The following is a 23,443-nucleotide window of genomic DNA, read 5'->3' on the forward strand; positions in this document are numbered from 1 at the left end:
TCTTCATCCTGTGTCTCTGTGAAAAGTGTGTATGCATATGTCTAATGTTTCTTTCCAGCTGGTGTTCTCATGGTTACAAGGGCTAACAGTGGCTAAGGAGACAGTGTCAAAAAATGATCCAGTCCACCAGCTGTTGCAGGATTCATCTTTTGTGTCTTTTTATCCGTGCACTATAGTCAGACTGACACCATGTCCAAGTAGCACATAGCAGTGGGATGAGGCTGTTGACAGTGGAACAGTTGAGTCTGTGTCAGGCCAAAACATAGAGATGAGGCATCCATCAACACTTTAGTAAAGAAGTTGTGTTGTGTTTCTGTGTGTACACTTGCTTGCTGTTAGGACACAGTGTAACAAAGTGGATTATTGTTTAAACTATTAGCACAATTTCAGTGTACGTTGGTGTTTAAATAAAATAGGATTTCAATTTCAAAACAGAACTTGCAAAGCCAAGTGCGCTTGAATATTTTTTCAGGATACAGTAAAACAGAATAAGCTGTTAATGCAAGAGTTTGAACTACATTTATTGTAAAATATAATTTACTGAGATATAAATGAAAATTTAAAATAATTTAAAATTGTCCTTGGCGTGACGTTATCTTTTCCATTTCCTGGCACGTCTCCCCACATAGGAGCGCAATGCAGAGAATGCGATTGAGGCCCTGAAAGAGTATGAACCAGAGATGGGAAAGGTGTACCGCATGAACCGCAAGGCTGTCCAGAGGATCAAAGCCAGAGACATCGTCCCAGGAGACATAGTGGAAGTGGCAGGTAAGCTGTGCCTACACTCAACTAAACTCTTCTTGTCACTCGTTGAGACATGCTTTGTCATGCTTTGTCTACTTCCAGGGGACTCTGACTGTTGTCACCTAGCTGCCTCTATATGCTACGGCTGCCACTGACGTGCACAGACACACACACACTCACACAGCCTTTGCCACCCATTCATGTGTCTGGAAACACTGTTGGAATATCTCAGACTAGATTACATAAGAGTCTTTTCCCTGGATGTGCAGGTGCCAGGGCTGTTATCCAGTTGGGTCTATTCGTGTGTGTGTCTGTGTGTGTGTATGTGTGAGGTTTTGTGTAAGTGGCTGTGGTCACCCCTTATATTTAAGGCCCAGTTTAATTTTCCACAGCCTTCCTCTTCCCTTTGCTTTCCATGCTCTCAGTCTCACCACCTGGACACTGCTGGATGTTTGTCAACTCCTCACTCACACTCCCCTACGTTACATACACACAATTCCCCTGCTGTAAACTCACCCATGTGTGGGCAGCCTCGGCTAAAAATAGTCTTGTTGTCACTGTGGTTCCAGAACATCTGTGTATGCCAGAGTCAGTGTGCAAGCGCACCACACACATGCAGCACCAAGGAGATCCCTCCACCATCAACATAACTGGGTTTGGGAGTGTAATCTTCGCCACTGCATGGCTGGTTGTTTATCTCCGACAGTCACAGCGATGCATGGGAATGGAGGCAGACCTCAGGGGGTGTGTGACAGATCACAGTGTTCATTCACAAACATTAAATCAAATTCTCTAAATAGTTTTTCTCACAATTAACAGAGTCTAGTTTACATTACTTGCAGGGGAAAGACACGTCTTAGTGTGTGTGTGTGTGTGTGTGTGTGTGTTTCTGTGACAGATAACGCTTCCTAGGAATTTGGGCTTGTTACAGCCGGTGTCCTCCATCACACATGCGTGAGCATACAGTTAGAAGGAAACAAGCCCGCACAGGTAGCAAGCACCAAAATGACTCCACTCAACCTCCATCTAGCACCACCACCATCACCCTCACTGTCAACACCACCGGTGTCACCATGACAACGCTCCATGCTCGGCTCGTCTCTGTGTCGCTGAAGTTCACAAGGGGTTGGGGTTTAACGACACCTGTGATGACAGTGTGGTGGGGAGACAGATATGAGTTTAAATGAACCAGCTGCTGTTTGAATAAGCGGTCTGATATTATTGCTGGATGTCAGCAGCTGCTAGTGTATCCATGTTGGTCGTCCCATTGTGTATTGACAGTGGATTTAAAAAAAAAAAAAAAAGGTTCCAAGGCTGACTTCTCTGCTGTTTTTTTTCCTAAAAAATAAGCTGGTAAATTAAAATATAATACATTTAGAAATAGACACGGTGGAGGGTAAAGCCTCATAAGCTCAGTTTATCCATCTTTTATTTTTTGAGATAAAGTACATGGATAGTTTGACCCCCTGTAAACCCACAGTCTACATTATATTAGAAACAATAAATTTAGTTTCTATTGCTGGTTTTGTCCACACTCTTTTTAATTTCCTTCATCATTTTCCTTAAGTGCTCTATGTGGAGTCGAAGGTGAGGATATATATTTTTGATCTAGGTGTGAAACTCTGTTGAAGATGAGGCACTCATCAAGGCTGGCATTCCAGTTTAAGCACACGATGCATTTACTATCAACGTACTGTTTGGTATGATAGTGGTATTATGCACCCTGCTGCATTTTTGTAAAACATATGTTCAGCGCTTCGTTTTGTCTGACATAATCTTGTTGCTATGCAGCTTTAAACAGGGGTAAACAGCTGAAGTAGGCACCGCACCACACACACCTCTCTCTTAGAAAATATGTGTGTCAGGGGTCTTCAGGCACACCCTTCTGACTGAACTAGGTAGAGATATTGTGACAAAGAAAACAAATTAATATTTTCTTTTCCTACATTGATTTCCCAGGCTTTCCTGTACTTCAGATTAGCTGGTGGTTGTTCCATGGGAACTTGATGTTAGGGGTAAAATAAACTCTATGGAGATCTCGGAAAAGGACACCGTTGACCACAAGCGCCTTTGAGTAGAGAAACGAATATAAATATATTTACTCAAGTTTCCACTGCTGCTGCCCGCCTGCCTTCTTGTAGGTACTCTCCGGCGATGCCAACCATGGTTATGGCACAGTTGTGATTTGCGCCTCTGCTGGAACTTTCCTGTTTTTTTGTTTTTTTTTTAATGGAGTGACTGCAGTGGTCAGATTGTCAGGAAATCCTAGAGGGTTTGCACAGGACCTCCACCAAGACATTCCCAGTAACCAGTCACGGTTATCCTCCACGTGAATGAAGACCTCTTTGCCAGTATATTATGCAAGACATAAGATTTTGTTTGGAGTCCAGTTTTAGCAAATGGAAAGAGGGCGCTGACTGTTCAAACCAGCTGACATCCTCATTTGTTTTGATCATCATATGTGCATGTGTTATGTTCCAATTTATTCATGAATTCCCATTTAAATTTGTTTTTTTTTCTTGCTTTTATGCTCTAATCACTAAAAGTAATAGCCAGACAAATTTCTGATCGTTATAATATTTAAAAGACTGCTTATCTGAACTCAGCGTGGCTATATTAGGATTTAAATTTCTCTTCTAGCAGATGGAGAGTGTCTGTGGGAGGCCGTGGCACAAAGTGAAGGTTTGATAGGGGAGAAGGAGTCTGTGGGTAGGTGTTTGAAAAGCCTCTCTTCTCTGCCCTCGGCCAGTCCTGCTACAGTGAACCTGTAGCCCCCAGCCACCTCCCACACAAACAAACCACACACTTCTCTCCCCGTCCGCCTCTCCCACTGTTGTTCTCCCACAGCCCATGGGTGTCAGACAGAGAAAAGTAGAGAAATACAGAAATGGAAGTGCAGGCTATTCAGCTACACACAGTACGGCCTCTTCATCTCTCCGCCTCTCTCTCTCTCTCCATCTCTGTCCCGACAGGAAAGAGACGGTGAAAAATTCCCCTTGAGTCTCAGAACATTGAGCAAATGTCAGAAGGAGATGATGGAGCTCAGAGAGAAATGGAGAAAGATCAAGAAACGAACACTCAGAAACTTATCAGCGTGAGGCCACTTTGAAAAGTTTTCACAGTGAAGTGTGCTCAGACAGAAGACATACTGCCTGTTGAGCGTCTTTCAGTGCATGAGCGAGGAACAGTAGAAATTCAAACAAGATGTCCAGGCTTTTTCATGTTGAAAAGCCATGCTTGATTCACACGGAGTCCTGATTTTTGTTGTAATAAAGGCTGAGAGCGTTGATGGCTGCAGACTCATTCACGAGGCGCTTATTACACAAAGTAATGATCAAGTCTTTTTCCTTGTCTCTCGTGGTAGAAAGAAACAAGTGAAGAATATTACATCTGTCTGGAGTGTTTGGAGTCATTTCCCTCTCCTCTGCCCTGAGATGATTGCCACTGACTACATCAAATGATCCATTTTTCACAAGCCAGCTCTGACCTGCTTTTATGAAAATATTTTCATTAAATGTTCATTGTCAGTCTCTGACAAAGAGGAAGCAATAACCATTTTGTTTGGGGGCCTTAGATACTTAGCTCTGGCTAAGAAATACGACTTTAATATGCAGGCTTAATAAGCGGACTGTAAGACTACTGTGGAGAAGATAAAAAGCATTCTGTGGATTTAGTGCAGGCTTCGTCTGTATTTTGTGTCTGACATGTGTGAGGAAGTGGTGTTTCACAGGAACTAAGAGAGCAGCAGAGAGTGAAGACAGAACAAGCGGGAGGAAATGATCGATCATTTTAAAACAGCAACGTGACTCCATCAAGGCTGTATCGAGCCGCTGTTTACTTGCGGCTGCAGCCTGAGCCCGGGCAGAACCCAACGATGTTTCTTTGCTCAAGGATTTATTGTTTGAACAGACACTCGATGGGGTGTATCGGAGTGTTCACCTGCAGCTACATTTGTGGACTCTTCTGAGGGGTTCAACACAATCCGAAGGTCAAAATTACTAGAATTTTACTAGAATTACTACATTGTCCTCCTCACTGTCCTGTTTTCTTTATATTCTTTGTATTATGTAGGTATGTTAGCTCCCGCTGGGTTTTTAACCACACTAGCAGCTTGACTCTTGGGATGGCGATTGACGTTTTGACCCACACTGAAAAAACTATTGGATGGATTAGCATGACATTTTGTACAGAAATTCATGGTCCCCAGAGGACCAGGTCTAATTAGTCTGATGATCTCCTGACCTTTCCTCTGTTGCAGCGAGCAGGTTGACATTTGTGGTTCAGAGTGAAATATCTTGAGAACTGTTGGATGGATTTCCACAAAATTTGTTACTGATATTCAAGGTGATCAGATGATAAATTCTAATGACTTTGTTAGTCTTCTGACTTTTTCCTCAAAATTTCGTACATGCATTCATGGTTCTCAGATGATGTTTCGTTATGGGAGTCCTCTGACTTTTTCTTTGAGTGAAATGTCTCAACAACTTTTGAAGGGGCTCCTTTGTGATATTTAATGTCCCTAGAGGATAAATTGTAATAACTTGATAATCTCCTGATTTCTAAGGGCATCCTCATCCACCATCATCAGGTCAAAATTTCACTTTGCCCAGTATCTGCAAAACTAATGTATTTGTATTGTGCTTTATGTAAAATAAATCCTTACGGGTTAATGACCCGCTTTGGATAACCACCCTCAGTTGCTAGAGTGAGGGTGAGTTGCTAGCATGGCTGTAGACTCTTAACTTTGTTCAACTCTAACATTCATTTTTGGTAACCCCAACCTGTTGTGTGTTTTATGTTGTTTGTTCTTTTGTTAGTTGGTGACAAGGTGCCTGCTGACATCAGAGTGACTTCGATAAAGTCCACCACCCTGCGAGTGGACCAGTCCATCCTCACAGGTATTTCTCACGTCTCATCAGGCAATGAACAAATCCTGCTTCTGGGCTTTCACATAATTCAGATAGAGTATACTCCCTTTATTGCACGTTTATTGCATGGCCTTAGAAGACAGAGTTATAGGCATTCTGCAGTTTTAGTTTCTGTGGCAGTAGTTTCTGCCCTTTAGGCTGTGAACATAACATTGTTTGGCTCGGTCACTGTCGAAACATCCTATTGTTGGTCTAATAATCACCTGTCACACCTGCAGATCTAATTGTCTCATTTTCTTTTCTTAAGGAGAGTCTGTGTCCGTCATCAAACACACTGACCCTGTTCCTGACCCCAGAGCTGTCAACCAGGACAAAAAGAACATGCTGTTTTCTGTAAGCACATCCCCCTGCAGCTTCATAGTGGCAATTAATGTCATAATACACAAACCTATAAAACACTGACTTTTAGTAACATCATTGAATGAAGGTTACACTTCTCTAATGATCTGGTGATTGCTTAACATCTGTCTGTTGTTGATTCATTTCTCCATTTGATGGAAACTCTTCTCTCCTATCTTTTGTCAGCATGACTGATTTTTAGCACTGATTTTAGTCAGAGAGATAAAAATCGAGTTTCACCAATGCTCATTTTAGAGACTTTTCCTGCTTCACTTCCCTGCACTCATTTCTCTCTCTCTTTTTTCCCCCCTCAGGGCACCAACATTGCTGCAGGCCGTGCCATAGGTGTCGTCGTAGCTACTGGTGTTTCCACAGAGATCGGTAAGATCCGTAACCAGATGGCATCTACAGAGCAAGAGAAGACGCCGCTGCAGCAGAAACTGGATGAGTTCGGACAGCAGCTCTCCAAGGTCATATCCCTGATCTGCGTAGCAGTGTGGGTTATCAACATTGGTCACTTCGGAGACCCCGTCCACGGTGGCTCCTGGGTCAGAGGGGCTATCTACTACTTTAAGATCGCTGTGGCCCTGGCTGTGGCTGCTATCCCCGAGGGCCTGCCTGCTGTCATCACCACCTGCCTGGCCCTCGGCACGCGTCGCATGGCCAAGAAGAACGCCATCGTTCGCAGCCTCCCTTCTGTGGAGACGCTGGGCTGTACCTCTGTTATCTGCTCTGACAAGACGGGCACCCTCACCACCAACCAGATGTCTGTTTGCAGAGTAAGTAGCAATCATAAAACTAAAACATGCTTATTGTTTGAATGGGGATCTGACTGTTGATAATACAGTTTACCATATACACACAGAGGAATTTGTTCCAGAGAAGAAATTAAAGTTAAACCATTTAATTTCCACGTCTTATCATTTGATTGACACATCTAAAAAAAAAAAGCTTGTGGGAACCCCCTCTGAAAAAGTGTGGTGGAGGTGAATTCTAAAAGGGTTTGCTGTTCATTATTGATGCCAATCTCCACAGTTGATCCGTCTTTGAGATTTTTCGGCATGTTGTTTTTTTTTTTCTTTTCGTGCAGTGGAGCTTAAAGAAGGGTGGAAAATTCTTGTGGTGTTGTAATGTTTACCTCCACTTGGCAGGTATGAGATAGCTGCTGGTGGAGTAGTACAGACTGGCATGAACCAGCGGTACCCAGAGCACGACAGTATATCACCAGATCAGCTCACACATACACAGTGAAGGTTTCCAAAATGTCACATCACCTGAATAAACACAATGCAGTGACACATGTCCTGTAGGTTTCAGTATATAAATGGTGTATATATAATTATATTAGACAACAAACAGAGAAAGATCTTATCCACAGGTATTCATAAGTGTTCTGTAGCACACAGCCTCACCCTTCTCTTTGTGCCTGTCAGTGTGTGTGTGCATGTGTATGTGTGTGTGTGTTGCTCACCAGCCGTCTTTGCTCCAAGCACAGAGTAAATGCCAGCGCTCCTGTTTGTCTTGGCTCCTGTTAAGGGCTCTCGCTCTACACACACAGATACACACACACACACACACACGCACACACTTAATCTCAGTTAACACTCATTGTCCTTACATCCTCCATGTCACCTCTCACCTCTGCTTATGACCTCAGAGTTATCAGAGGATAGACCTGGCAGCTCGTTCAGTGATTTCCAAAGGTCTGTATGCCTGAATGTTAAAAGGGAGTTTGTTTCCACTGGAATCTGGGCAATTGTTGTTCGTTATTCGTGAATCACAAACCACTAATCCTACTGGTAACAGAATTTACCACTGTCTTTAGAAAACATAAACTTTTGGCATCATTTTGAAGTCTCTACAGGATCTGAAACAGACGTGGAAAACCGACCCAAACCCAGCGTGCATAAATTTAGGTTGAATCTAAAATGCTGTAATAAAGTTGACTGGGACACACCTTAAAGAGAGAACATCTACACCGCAGCTGCGTGATGAAGCAGTTAACAAGCAGCTGCGGTCAAAAAGAGCAGTATCATAATAATTATGAAGAGTCACTGGAACTAATTGCAAAAATCATTTCTTTATGTGCCTCAAAGACTCATTTCTAGAAATAATTTAAAGTCCTCCCTCTCCAACAATAAACCAATTTGTAGCCAACTCAGACTGATGATCATAATAGTCTAATATAAATCATTAGCATAATTTTTTTTACATAGGTTACTTTTTTTTTCCTACAGTGCTTTCTTGCACTGTGATGATGGTGCTCCGTTTTATCAGAGCTGATACCGAGTAAGCTTGGATCTATTCTGATTCACTTAGATATTAGACATATTAACACACAGACCTGAAACCCAGGGCTTTTCCCAAAGTCAAGTCTTGGTCATGAAGACCTTTAGTCTAGAGATGATTTTAATTTTGCCCAACCTTTTGTTGATTGTTTGAAGCCAGAAGCCAAGCACATTTGGTGCAGTGGGATGGAGCCTGGGTTGAGCCTACAGTATGTAACATTAGCTGAACAGCATACACTGTGGCCACAAATGCTAAAATGTAGTTTTCATAGTCATCCACTTGTGATATTTAGTGAGTGTAGATAAGGTAGAAGTTATTGTCCTGCAGACTGAACCTAGTCCTTTGTGTTTGGACATGACTTACTGTGGAAAACCAGGGAGAATGAATACACAGACTACTATATGTCTTTCTCTTAGTGTCTTTCACTTTATTTGTGTTTCAAAATGGAGCTTTGTGGAGGACTGTGCACTTCCTGTGCAGCAGACACTCTCTGTCGTTGCTCTTTCCGTATAAATGCCCCTCCCTCCTCCTTCTCATAAAGATGACGTGGAGTATCTGTGTGATTAATGCGTAGCAGCAGGGAGTTCCCTCTTGTAGGAAAGACACGGAGGAGTGATCTCACCACACTCCTCAAACCCTCCCAGACAGAAAAAGAGTGAGGTAGGCTGATGTCGGTCAATATTGACCTTCTGCTTCCACCTGTACTCCCTGACTTGCTGCTCTCAGCTCTCTGGTGGGAGATAAGGGGGCACGTACACACTCATGTTCTCACAAAGGCAAATCAAACTTCCCCTTTGCAGTTTTTCTTTTTTTTTTGGTCAAAGTGTTTCCTGAAGATAGTAATTTTTGTGGTTGTTTAACTCGTCCCTCCTCATGTTTCTTTTATGCTTGTCTGCTCTGTTTTTATGGTTTTTGTGCATCGTGGTTTAATGCCTGCACAAATGTTTGCCCATGCTTATCCATCTGTGCTTATTCTTGGACTGGTCCCCAGCCAGTGGCCCTGATAGGGCAATGTGTCTCCCTGGCCTCGGGGGTATCCCCGTATCGACAGGATTTCCAGGGATTCCCCTCCGTATCCTGACACCGTACTTCCCTTTTCCCTTCACACACACACATGCACACATAAAAAGGGCTACTCACCATTCATCCGCTCATAAGCTTAGAGGAAGGGAGTAAAAGAATACAAACTTGTATCACTACCACTGCGTCACATGCATCGCACTGTGCCTTGTTTCCTTGGAGACCAAAGCGGATCAGATAGTGAGGAAAACTGACCACGAATGAAAGAACAACCTTCTTTTTTCTCCCTAAGGCCCTACTTTGTGTGTGCTGTGTCTGTGAGTAGTCATTGTTGATTTGTTATAGGATTGTGGAACAGAGGAGCGAACCTGATGACCTTTGTGAAATTAAGAATTGAGCAGAAGGGTGAGGCTATTTAAGAGATCCTTAAAGGGACAGTACATTCCCCAATATGAAATGAAAAATCAGTGACCAAAAATACAGGGAATAATCTGGTCCAAAAATGTGATGGGAATTTTAAAATCCCTTTTCAACATCAGTACTGTACTCAAAGCAAAACCTTGCTGCTGCAGACGTAAGTCACACACATGCATACAGCTTACACCTGCACACACGCACATTTATTAACCCACAAATGACAGTGATAAAAAAAAAAACTGCATCTAACTGTTTTGAAAGGAAATACAGAATACATAGAACAAGGTATAGGAAAGTAATAGAATAATGTAACTGTCTGAACTTAACCCTGTGAGCCCGTACGTATCATATATGATACCCACATTTCTGGGACTCATTGCATCACCATCAAGCATAAACTTTGCATTTAACCCTTTTAGATGAACTCTTATGCTCGTATACTGACTCCTGGTGGACCCCCCTCACTTTTCCAAATGTTTTGACATGTGTGATACAAACAAAAAATATAATTAGAATTTATTTTTTTAATTATTTTTTTTTTACATTTTGTCAAAGGGACAAATAAAGAGTTCATATTTGAAAAATTAGAATTTTCTGACCATTCTTTCATAGTTCAGGTCTCACAGGGTTAAAGTTATTCATATTCATTCCTGGTTGATGGGTGACACTCATGGTTAGTGCTGGTACAGCAAGTGTGGATCAGCACAGGAAACACAAGATGAACAGATGCTTTGTCAGAAATACATCTGAAGAGCAACCGGTGTGTCTGTTTTCAGCGCAGCCAAACAAAATCACTTTGTTTTGATAGAAAAGTCTGTCAATACTTTTTGCAACTTTGATCTAATTTCATCCTGCACACAGCATGAGAATAGTTTCCTACACAACAGCAGAAAAAAAACAGCTGGTTGCCTTGCTTGTTTAGTGCTGCTGTGTGACAAACACATTGCATTTCCTGTGACTGTTTCATCATAAATGCCGCCCTGTGTTTTACCAGTAGAATGCCTTTAATGTGAACCGGTAGCAGGACTAGACTAACCTGCTAGCAGGTGATTTAGTTTATAATCTGATTAATTGCAAATTTAAGAATATGTAACGTTAGAATTATTTCAACTGAAATATGAAAACTATTAAAACCAGGTTTTGACACACGGTCACAAGATTATTTCCACATACAGGAAGTGTTTTGGCGGATATTAATCAATTAATCAAGTAACTAACTGCCACACAGTGAACCCTGGACTGAGCTGGCCATATTGCCCAGTTGGTAATCCAGACATGACAAGCAGCTGTAGGAAATGGTGGGTTTGCATCATCAGTAATTTAATATAGGTCTGATTGTTAGTGCATTGTGAGACAGTAAACAGTGAGGCTGATCAAAATGGGATAAACAATAACGCTGTGCTAAATGCATGCATTGTTTTCTACTTGTGCAGTGGAAGGCAATTTGATTTCTGTGTCGAAATGGCAGATATCACCATTAACTGTTTAGGAAAGTGTCGACACCCTTAATGTCAAAAATGACAGATGCAAAATTACGTGTTCTCACAAAAGCTATAATCTCACAGAGGCTATAATCATGATTCAGTATGACAGCTATTTATAAGTGTGTTTCATCTTGTCCAGACTAGACCACAGCAATAGACTATGTGCAGTAACTCTGTTGCTGCAGAGAGTTGTTAAGGAATAATTAGTCCATTAAGAGGCTAAAATGTACCTTTTAGGCTCATATGCTAGAGAGACCCCAGCTGCCCTACATCTCAAGTCTACAATTGATTTTGTGTTCCTTTTTAAATTGATGGGTGCTGTTAAGTCAGTGACACACACACACACACACACACACAGCCACTGACAGAAGAATTTAGAAGGAAACCAAATTTAACCAACGAACTGCTTCATTAATTCTTCAATTAGCTAGACTTAATGGAGTCAAACAGAGTTTAGCTAGGCTATATGGGTGTTTCCCTCTATATGTATGTGTGTGTTTACTGTTTGAAGAACTTCAGTTATTAAAAAGGTGAATATTAATCAAGGAATGGAGATCAAGGGCGGCCTGTTAGCCTGTTGAATTTATGTATTTAGATGCACAGAGAGGCCCTGAGCTGTGACTAGTGTTGTCTCCCATTCTTATAGAGCACCAGCCACAGCTCTCCTTCCCTGGTTTTATTGATATCTTAGTATTACCAGTACACCGTGAACTGCCTGTCCTGGGGGAATTTCAGGAAGAAGATTTGCCAACAAAGCAGCCAACAAAGCAAATCTTTGGACAGCTCTGGGACTCCAGCTCTTTCTCCTGTTTTCTCTGACTTATGCTTTGTTTTTCTGCAGCTGACTGGAGCGTGTACGGTAGTGTGAGTGACTGATAAAACTTTACAAGAGGACGTGCAGCTCCCATGTTGCCTGCATGTTTGGAAATACCAAAGAGTCTGGGAAAGAGGTGACAGTACAGTGTACACACAGTGGTTGTCAGTGGGTAGAAAGGCCTTCGCATTGGTCATAGTTTGAAGTCCACCTCTCCAGTGACCCATCTTTTCCCATCTGCAGAGTACTTGCTGCTTACAGCCCTTATTTAATTGCCATAATGTCTTTTATTTATCTGGAGCAGGTCAAGAAGCAAGGCAAGAGTAATTGGTCTTTGTTAGCAGTGTCCTTCTTCATGGTATTTACACAAGATATTTACACAAGTGCGTTTTGACAGCATGGTTTTGTGTGGTGTGAATTGGAAGCTGATACTGCAATGGCAGTAAATCATTTGGCAATTCGACTGTAAGATGTACCAGCATCTCCACTACAACTCCACATTGCCTTATTGTGACAACCAAGGTATTATGTTTCCTGTATGAGCCATACAGCCCACTCTTCGGCGGTGTACATTGAAACCAGTTTTCATAAATTGAAACATTAAACTGTGGTTTTCAGCTTAAAAATGAAAAGTTGGATCCATTAGCAATAAAACACCCAATTAAATACACTCAGGGGTTTTTCTGCTACAGCCTCACTTTGTCTGGTATGACCAGTCACTTATACTAGCTGATTTTATAGGTGCACCATTACACAAAATGTAACTATTCCAGATGTCCTTTGCATCTTTTTACACACATTTCCCCATATTTCAAGACCCAACATATTTACACATGTAATGGAGGTTGACTTACTACAAAACCAAGAAAAGTCAGTCAGTGACAGTGGGTCATCTTTAAGCTTCTCATTCACTATTGGAGCTAATAAGGTTGTTGGGGTTTTTTTTTTCAGCTCCAAAGAAAGACAGAAAAACTGATACAGATTTCTTTATTTGACCCATCCTAACTGTTTAACAGCAGTGGGCAGCCACAGCACACAAGGACCAACTGCAGTTCCGACTAATTAACTAAATATACCGCCTCCGTTTGTGTTTGCCTTTTCTCCTCTCCAGATGTTCATCGCAGACAAGGTGGAAGATTCAAACTGCACCCTGCATGAGTTCTCTATAACTGGTTCTACGTATGCCCCTGAGGGACAAATGTGAGTATCACACTTTAAACATGTATTACTTTTATTGAGGAAAGTCTGTCCACGTTTAATACCTCATTAAATGAAAAGAACCTGTGTCTGATTTCAAATTTTACCAACACATTTTACACTGTACTCAAGTACTCTGAATTGTTATCTTCAAAACAAGATATAATCAAATCATGTAAACTGTGATGTGGTCTTTGGTCATCGCAGCTAATGATTCCCTAAAAATGTAGGTAGCTATGTTGCCACGGTAGTTTCTGTGATAACCACGGAAACCAGGCCTTTTGTAGTGTGTAAACTATCATGCAAAATTATAACACCCATAAGCCTCAGCAGCACTGTGTTCCTATTGAATTACATTCTTTCTTGGTTGTAATTCAAATTCTAGTTCAAGTGTAGAGTGAATTTGGGCAAATAAACAGAACAGAGGGTTTTAAACATGATCTCTGCTATGTCAGTCATTTTTTTTATTTCAGTGAAAAATGCATTTGTGGAGGAATATAGGTAGGTGGCTAGTCATTATGTAGGAGAAGGATTTCTACAGTTCATTGTGTATGCATGTTGTTTATTTCGCTGTTTGGTGAGTACAGCATTGTGACTCCGCATGAACCTGTCGATTTCATAACAGCAGAGAGTGGGTTATTGTGTGGGAGCTTCGCTAGCAACCGTTGCAGTCTCTACTGGGAAAGGATCCATGGTTGTCATGCAATCAGCACTGCTTGTCAGGAACACGCACGCACGCATGCACGCGTACACAGGCGCGCACACACACACACACACAGGCACAAAGACATTGTTTACTACTATACAACCACTGTTTCTCCAGTCAACTTTGGAAAGCTAAACAACTGAATAGCTTTCCCACTCTTAAATATTGATGAGGTTACTGTGTCTGAGGTGTAGCAAACCGTGGAGTATTTTTCCCTCGTGTGTTGCTGTTGTGACTGACATTTGTGTGTGTGTATCTGTGTGTGTGTGTGTGCACGTGTGTGTTTGTGTGCGTGTCTGTTTTCCTTCTAGACTGAAAGGAGACAGGCCCATCCAGTGTGGAGACTTTGATGGACTTTTGGAGTTGGCTACTGTGTGCTCTATGTGCAATGACTCTTCGCTGGACTACAATGAGGTCATTAACACACACACACACACACACACAGACCTGCATAGAGATATAATTTTCTTTATAATTTTATAAGTTTCTATGCAAACTAAGCCTCTAACTAAAATCTGTAACACATACTGCATTGTGTAGGTCAGGTTTCTTTGCATGTCCTCATGCTTTTACAGTATGTGTGTGTGTAAACACATACTGTAAATACAATCACTGCATGAAAGGTAGCACTGAGCCACACAAGTACACACTCTGTAGAAAGTGTTCTTTTCTTCAGCAGAGCTAATTTTACTCTGATGTACGATCTTTTTCTCTGGTGTGAATTGCTTTCTCACCTCTTTGTTATCACCATGTTATCATGGTAACCATGCTGAGGAGAGAGGCCAGGGATAAGGCACTTCTCAGCTTCCACGTATCCTCCCCAGACTGTTTCTGTTCTCGTAAATGGTCGTTTTGCCACCAGTTTTGTTCATTTTTGTGTAAAGAGCCTGAGAGTGAGATCAAAGTATGCAAAACCAGGATAGAGAGAGAGAGAGAGAGGGAGAGGGCGAGAGAGCGAGCAGTTGAGTGCTGGAGAGGTGCGAGGTGTTTTATTGCTGTCTGTCCCCGGTCACACAAACAAATGATGTGTGGTTCGCCATTACTGCTTCATCTCACCTACTCCACTTCTCAGCTGGCAAGGGCTCATTTAAAACCACTTTGCATGTATGACTCAAAGTTTGTGGAGGCAGAGGTGAACGACCTACAGATTTGCTCACAGCGTTTGCTCTGGAGTCGTTCTCGTGTCATTTTGAAGAGGATTGTTCATGTTTAACAATGGTCACAGTGTATGAGTGAGTGAGACTGTTTCTCCTCAGATTTTATCTCAAATATGTCATTATAAAGACATCTGAATTTAATGACTATAAACTCTTTAAATACTGTATGACTTGGCTTCTATAAAATAAAATCCTCTAAGCCCAACAAACAGTTCAGCAGCATGTTTTGATGTATTTCTGTTCTCTCGTAGGCCAAAGGGGTTTATGAGAAGGTGGGTGAAGCCACAGAGACCGCTCTCACCACCTTGGTGGAGAAGATGAACGTCTTTAAGACTGACCTGTCTGGACTCAGCAAGGTGGAACGTGCCGGGGCCTGCAACTCGGTAAGCGGAGATGTGTGTGGCGTTAGCAGGAACCGAGTTTGTGAGACCTCTGTAGCATGCTCTTTATCTCTGCTTGAGGCTCGTGGCTCCAGACTGCTTAAGCAGCTCCCAGCATAAAGTTGCATTACAGGTAATGTATGCACCAGATTTAGACAAGAAAGAAGAATGTGTGGAATAAAAAAGTGTTTAACGACTGCAATGTTAAATCAGTGGAGGACTCTTTTAATGTCCAATCAATGATGTATGAAGTATATAAACCAAGTCTGTTGAACTCTGTATAGTATTAGTGTTCATTCATCATTCAGCTACAGTGAGAATATTATTTTCTTCGACAACTGGCATATGTGCTGCAGGCTTTTCACTTCTCAGCATGAATATTCCACTTAGACTGCAATTACCCCCCTCATTATACCATACTGTACACTGCTGTGGTTGTGCACTGCACAGGGGGCGACATAATGACCTAGTGTGCCCTTCTTACACATGTTTGTACAAGATGATATTTTGCATTTAGGCATTGTTCATGATCCAGACTGACTTGCAGTGAGTCGACAGGTCAGGGTTCAGTGTGTTACTTTAGGTCTATTTAATAAGCACATAGCTGTTGATAGACACATGTGTTTGACTTCAGGGTGTGAGCCTGCGAGTGTTTAGTTAGGAATGTCAGCTATATGAATATTTAAAATGTAATTTACAACAGTTGTAACGACGCCAAGCCTGCCTGTTGGTTTAGTTTGAGTTTGAGGTGAATTTCGCCTGCAGTCTATCACAAATGAAGTGCATGATGTCCTTTATGAAGATGTCAGGTCTATGTGGAAAGTGTTGAGCTTGATGTGATGCATCACAGTAGTGGGTCTCGGTGTCTGAACAACCAGTGAGATCACTGTTGGCGTTTGAGTGCAGAGGGTCGTCCACTCTGTGGTCACCTCCTGTTCCGAGCCTTTTCACTCCACTGTCGATAAAGGTCCTTGAAACACCTGTTGGTTTTGCTCTCAGGAAGAACAAAGCTTGTCGATGACAAACACTGAAGAGTCTCAGGTGAAATGAGGTGAAATGAGCCTCCCAGTGAATGTTTCCTGGTTTTAATTCAAACCTCTGAATAGGCCCAGTGCACCTGCCGAGTGGATAAATGGACAAAAACAATAATGCGCATCCTCAGCAAATTTTAGATGAGACGACCTTAACTCTTCAAGAAGAAGAGAAGAAAAGAGACAGAAGAAGAAGGGGGAGACTAATTTCCCAGCATGCCATCCCAAAGCAAACTCCCATCGCTCTCCCTTTGTGATTTAGAGGACAAGTGTGTCACATTTACAGATTTCAGCACATCCATTAGATGTTTAAAGTCCCCTGGCAGGCTGTGTGTACATCACAGCTGCCTGGTTAGGTACAGAGCATTGTCACTGTTAACCTTTCAGTCTTTCATGTGTACTGAGATCAGCACAGACTCTGAACTAGAGAGACACCTGCTGGTAGAACTGGACCTGACACTAACTGCAGATAATACAGCATGGAAAGGACAGATTTGTTTTTTGAATTTTGAGTGTATATAGTAAACCTATTATGGTCTGCTTTCTCATTAGCATTTTACAATAGTTTTCCCTATACTTTCAGCTGTTATTGCTAACCATCCTCAGCCAGGTCTACACTAACATCAAGTGCTGTTGTTCACAGACATCTGGTAGCAGCCAGACATCCAGACAAGGTGGTTAAGTGCTTGATTTCCACCCTTCAGCTGTCAGGAGCTCAGCCAAGTCTCTCACTCACCCACTGGCTGCTGTACTGACAGCTGCCCATGAATACAGCCGCTTAGCTCAAGCTCTGACTCTTTACCACCTTCTTCTTCTTCTTCTTCTTCTAATTATTATTATTGTCATTATCCATCAGGTGATCAGGCAGCTGATGAAGAAGGAGTTCACCCTGGAGTTTTCTCGTGACCGCAAGTCCATGTCAGTCTACTGCACCCCCGTCAAGCCGGGCTCCCAGAGCAAGATGTTCATCAAGGCATGAATAAATAATACGATCACAAATACAGTATAATATACTTTCTAATCAGAATATACTTTTCATCACTTCCATTAGAACTCCATTCTCACCATTGTTTGGTGTCTTCTGTTGTGTAAATCCGTCTCCTCAGGGTGCTCCAGAGAGTGTGATTGAGCGGTGCCAGTACCTGCGGGTGGGAACAGCGAAGGTGACACTGACACCGGCCCTGCGTGACCAGCTGATGTCTAAAATTAGGGACTGGGGGACTGGCAGGGACACCCTGCGCTGCCTGGCTCTGGCCACTCATGACACCCCACCACGCAAAGAAGACATGGACTTGGAGAATTCCAGCAAGTTTGCACAGTATGAGGTAGAGGACCATGGTAACATCTGATGTTTAGCCCAGGAATCGTGACTCACATTTTCAGGATTTAAAGTAACTAAGGAGAGATAGATGAGAAGATCAATGTTGCCATCACATCTGTCCCCTGAATATGAAGCTAGAAGCAGGAGACAGTTAGAAAGCTTAGCTTAAAGGGAAAACGGACAGCCTGGCTCTGTCCAACCGTGTCCAAAAAAACAAAAAGCTGCTTACCAGTACCTGAGACAGGTGGCTAAGAATGGAGGTCTAAACCATCAAGAGTACTAAAATTAAAAAAAAAGTTCTTCAGCAAGATCAAACTATTTCTTTCGTGCCATCTATGCAGTTGTCTCTCTTTTGTTTGAGTCACAGTATCTATTAAACCCACTGAACTTGATTAAGCTTTTACGCTTAGTTCTTCTTCCCTGGAACAGGCTCTATTTGTATTTCAGCAGCAATACAAATAGATCGTGGCAAATTCCATCTCGGTGGTGAGATTGTGTTTTCAGATACAGTTCTGTGCAACCTAATCCCCCTGTCCTCTTTTTTTCTCTTCTTTTTTTCCCCATTCAGTTGGGTCTTACGTTTGTTGGCTGTGTGGGGATGCTGGACCCGCCCAGGAAGGAGGTGATCGGTTCAGTGAAACTGTGCAACGAGGCAGGTATTCGCGTTATCATGATAACAGGAGACAACAAGGGCACGGCTGTGGCCATCTGCAGACGAATTGGCATCTTCGGGGAGGACGAGGACGTGACAGGAAAGGCCTACACGGGCCGCGAGTTTGATGATCTCCCATCGGATGAGCAGAGAGAGGCCGTCAAACGGGCGCGGTGCTTTGCCCGTGTCGAACCAGCACACAAGTCTAAGATTGTGGGATACCTGCAGTCGTTCGATGAGATTACCGCCATGGTGAGGAGAGGGGATGATGCAATTTGGTCAACTCAGAAGTACATGGCACCCATCCACCCACTATAACTGGCATCCACTTTTCTCTGCTTCGAACAAATATACACTTTTTATACTTTATTTGTCACTTATTTATGTCTCTAGCAAGACAAAAAAAAATGCATCGTCTCCTTCCTTCAGCTTTGCTTTACGTGAATGACTTGTCGAGGATGCATGAGAAGAGGCCAGTGAGGCATGACATGTTTCAGGTCTCTCTGAAGCTGCTCTCTCAGACACTGCTATCTAAAGCTGTCATCTCTGGCCCCGCTCTGCTGCTTCCTCTCTGACACACGTCTCAGAAGAGGGGTTGATCCGAGGGGAAGATGGGAGGGAGGGAGACAACAATATCACCATTTGCCTGTCAGACAGACTTTCACCATTCACCGCAGTATAAAGCTGCTTTAGACCCTGCTACGACAGATAAATATCTCTGTCTTGCTCAGCTTTAACTTAATCCTGTCTGGATCTGAGGCGATAATGAGACTTTGCATAGTGAGATAACAGTTCGTCTTCAGTCATCTTTAGTTTGGTAGACTCAATACTGTTTAAAGAATATGAAGAATAATCAAAAAAAGTAATGTGGGCTCAGTATTTAGAGAGTGATGAACTCAGTTTAAGCAAAGAGTAATATTCATTTTTGTTTTTTCTGTCATATTTAACACCACATGACACTGATTTATGACCAACTAAGAAATGATTTGAGCTTTTCTTCTTCAAAGAGATTTATCCAACTGATTATTAGAAATTTTCCTCTGTTCTTTGAAAGCAGCTCTTGTCAACAAAATATCCTCACGTTTACAGTTAATGTCGCAGCCTCAGGTCAGGCTCAGCCGCAGCCATGAAAGAAGTCATGGCTTTTGAGATTTGAGACAATCTTGTGTCTCGTGTTTTCTGATGCATTAATGACTCAGGTAGTGTCTTCTTATCTCAGACAGGAGATGGTGTGAATGATGCCCCAGCCCTGAAGAAAGCAGAGATCGGCATTGCTATGGGCTCTGGAACTGCAGTGGCCAAGTCAGCCTCTGAGATGGTTCTGTCTGATGATAACTTCTCCACCATCGTGGCCGCCGTGGAGGAGGGCAGAGCCATCTATAACAACATGAAGCAGTTCATCAGATACCTCATCTCCTCTAACGTGGGAGAAGTCGTCTGGTGAGGAACAGGAGAACACACAGAGATACAGACTATCTTCACCTTCAGTCTGACCTCCTCGGCTGACCTTTCTGTGTCTCCTCTCTGTCCGTCTTCAGCATCTTCCTGACAGCCATCTTGGGTCTCCCTGAGGCTTTGATTCCAGTGCAGCTGCTGTGGGTTAATCTGGTGACCGATGGCCTGCCAGCCACCGCCCTGGGCTTTAACCCGCCAGACCTGGACATCATGGACAAACCTCCCCGCAACCCAAAGGAGCCTCTCATCTCTGGCTGGCTCTTCTTCAGATACCTGGCCATTGGAGGTAGAATTATCTCTGACCTGAGTAAACTACAGTTAATCAGTGTGACTTAAACTTAAACTTAAACTTATGTAACAGTTTAGACAGGTTTACAGTTTACAGCAGCTACCATCAACATGTTAGCATATATGAAATTGCTATTGCACAAGCTAAGAGCTCAGAAGCCTTCTGATTCTGGATATTAACACTGGTATGTATGAAATTCCTCTGTTCACCATCAGAAAATAGAAGACCTGAGATATTTGCCAAATATGGGCAATAACTTACAGTACAGACCTGTCTGTGAATTGTTTTTATCCTCTGAAATATAAGTAATAACACAAGATGCATTTTCAGCTGTCAGTCTGCTCCTCTATCAACTGTCACACTGAAATAATAAACACACAGTGAACTGATCAGCAAAGCATTGATCATAGAGCCTGTTTAATATTGGCAGCATTCATTAAAGGGACATAAACACACTAACAGTGTGAAATCGATAGATAGACTTTATGGTTCCCCTAAGGGAACATTTACATTTACATTAACTTTTATAGGTCAGTTATAGGAATTTTTAACTTGGTCTCTGACTGTTTTTCCTGTAGGATATGTGGGTCTTGGAACGGTGAGCGCTGCCACATGGTGGTACCTGTTTGATGAAGATGGCCCACAAGTGTCTTTCTATCAGCTGGTAAGTTGCAAAACACTGTTCTGCTCAGTCTGCTTTGCTTTGTTTGCTGCAGCACAGTCCTGTCCTCAGAGAATAAGGCTTTTATTACTGTTATATTTTGATATGCGCCCCCCTCCACATCTTCTTTGCATCCCCTGCTGTTGGACACTGTGATGTTAGGCGATCCCAGCAGTGTACAGAAATAGAAAAGGAAGTAAGACCCATGTGGTTTGACTGCACACAGGGTAGGAACAAGGCCAAGGTTCTGCAGCTGTTCCCCCATCAGATCTGAGCTCCATCAAACCAGGTCACAGAGGTCCTGGTGACACACGCAGGCATAGACACACATACACTTACACACACTCACACTAATTCTTGCCTCTCTCTCTCTACAGAGACATTTCATGCAGTGTACTGAGGAGAACCCCATGTTCCAAGGAATAGACTGTGAGGTGTTTGAATCCCGCTACCCCACAACCATGGCCCTGTCTGTGCTGGTCACTATCGAAATGTTCAACGCACTCAACAGGTTAGTCTTCTTGTGTTATGATGTTAAGATGAGGTAAACGCACGTTAAATGTCACAGCTGTCGGATATTTGTTAAAAAGAAGAGGCACTGTCACCCAACAAAACACTGTCATCCCTTTGAGAAAGATTTACACAGTCGTCAGATGGATAACAGCATACTTTCCATGCTTTCCATGCCAGAAAAACACATCCATCACAAACATCAGTTCCATTCATTGCTGGAGGACTTAATGTTACTGTTTATAATGGCCGTAGTTTTAATATCCTGCATTCGGTGAATGTGGCGAAGAAATCAGACTCAGGCACACATCTTAAGAAATGGAATAATTTTTTTTCTTTTTCTTTTTTTTGAGGAGACAGAAAATAAAAGGAACAGTGGTATGAAGGGAAAACTCCCTGTGTTTTTGCCAGGATTGCTCATGGAGCAAGTCTGTCAGTGGCTCCCTATAGAAACAAATGCTAATGTCTCATTTAGGAAAGAATCTGAGAGAGGGAAGGTTAAAATAAAAGGCTGTCTGGCCAAGTTATCCGAAACCAAGAGGGGGCATGTTTCCACTTTTGCTAACAGGAATGAGACTTGTTGTTATGATGTATTTACTGTTATTTGGTCTATTGATAAGACATTCTAATAAAACGCCATCTCATTTCTTTACAGCTACATCTTTAATTGTGATGTAGCTGTAAGTCTCCTATGGGAAACTAATGAAATCTTAAAGTCTGTGAGTTTGCCAGAATATTCTCATTTGATCTTAAGCAACATGATGGAATAACTGCCATGTAAGTCCCTAATGTCAAGTCAAGCAGCTAAATTGTCAACATGTTTTGATCTATTAAAACTTCTCCCTCACAGTTTGTCTGAGAACCAGTCCCTGGTCAGGATGCCTCCCTGGGTCAATATCTGGCTGCTGGGAGCCATCATCCTCTCCCTCTCCCTCCACTTCTTAATCCTCTACGTTGAGCCTCTGCCGGTGAGTACTCAGGACAGTTGTTTGGGTGGGTGGAGGCTTTGCCACTGTCAGTTAGCCTAATTTAGATCTGTGGGGAAATGTGAAAAATGCATACATATAATGCTTGTACAGATCTTGGTCCAAATTCATGCCAGTGTTGTCTAACTGGACAACTGGACTTTCAGAGAGTTTGCTCAGACTGAAGACGACACCATCCATCCCTTGGATAATTACCCAAATGTAATAATAAAAATAATAGTAATAATAATATGTACCATGTTTTAATTTAGAAAACATTTGCTTTTGTAATATTTAGGTTTCATATTTCACATACAGAATATGCAGAGGCTGAATTATCTGGATTTGTTTTGATATGTTAATATGTTTCAAAGTAGAAACAGAATATTGATATAATATTGTGTTTGGAAAATATCAATATCACTGCAAATATCAATATCATTAAGAACCACACTCTTAAGGATTTTACTCTAGAAAAAGGGATCAGGAATTTCAGTTCATCTCCATGGAAACACGAGGCCATAAAAGTTCCAACTCACAGCGCAATTCATCTCCTCATGGTCTGGCACAGTCTGCAAGTCGAGAGGGTGGATATGCAGGGATCCAGCCAAAACAACAGACGTTTCCAGGGGTGTCTAAATATGGCTGCTGTGTTTATTACTTTTTAGAATCTCTTGGAAACACATGTTGTTCTGTATCTCATTTCTACTGTGTTCTGTGCTACTTCAGTATTTCTGTATTTGGTTGTGTGTCTGTGTTTAGTTACAAATATATAAAGTTGATTGTACATTTGACTTGTGTTTTCTCACTTTGCAACATTTTTGCCTAAACACTGTGTGTGTGTTGTCAGTGTGTTGAGCTTCCAGGGCGCCCACAGAGAAGGCTTTATTGGACATTGTCTCCTGTGACTCTGTCTACCATCTGATTCCCTCTGTCCTTCAGTTAATCTTCCAGGTGACCCCTCTGCACTGGTCCCAGTGGATTGTGGTCTTGAAGATTTCCATCCCAGTCATCCTCCTGGATGAGGCACTGAAATATATCTCCAGGAACCATCTAGAAGGTGTGTTGAGCCTTTTTGTTCCAG

General features: G+C 42.3%; 1 protein-coding gene across 1 annotated transcript in view; it reads left to right on the forward strand.

The window, feature by feature from the left end:
• atp2a3 (ATPase sarcoplasmic/endoplasmic reticulum Ca2+ transporting 3) overlaps positions 1-23,443 on the forward strand; it is a 44,509-nt gene that overhangs the window by 16,880 nt on the left and 4,186 nt on the right. Inside the window, exons 5-20 of the mRNA XM_041050993.1 lie at positions 630-768; positions 5,562-5,642; positions 5,920-6,005; positions 6,326-6,790; positions 13,147-13,235; positions 14,250-14,352; positions 15,347-15,478; positions 17,363-17,479; positions 17,613-17,831; positions 18,396-18,731; positions 19,699-19,919; positions 20,018-20,220; positions 20,802-20,887; positions 21,262-21,395; positions 22,245-22,362; positions 23,302-23,419. Of these exons, the coding sequence (XP_040906927.1) occupies positions 630-768; positions 5,562-5,642; positions 5,920-6,005; positions 6,326-6,790; positions 13,147-13,235; positions 14,250-14,352; positions 15,347-15,478; positions 17,363-17,479; positions 17,613-17,831; positions 18,396-18,731; positions 19,699-19,919; positions 20,018-20,220; positions 20,802-20,887; positions 21,262-21,395; positions 22,245-22,362; positions 23,302-23,419 (2,647 nt within the window). The remainder of the gene's footprint in view (positions 1-629; positions 769-5,561; positions 5,643-5,919; positions 6,006-6,325; positions 6,791-13,146; positions 13,236-14,249; positions 14,353-15,346; positions 15,479-17,362; positions 17,480-17,612; positions 17,832-18,395; positions 18,732-19,698; positions 19,920-20,017; positions 20,221-20,801; positions 20,888-21,261; positions 21,396-22,244; positions 22,363-23,301; positions 23,420-23,443) is intronic.

This window comes from Toxotes jaculatrix, chromosome 12 (assembly GCF_017976425.1).
Source record: "Toxotes jaculatrix isolate fToxJac2 chromosome 12, fToxJac2.pri, whole genome shotgun sequence".
Lineage (NCBI taxonomy): Eukaryota > Metazoa > Chordata > Actinopteri > Toxotidae > Toxotes > Toxotes jaculatrix.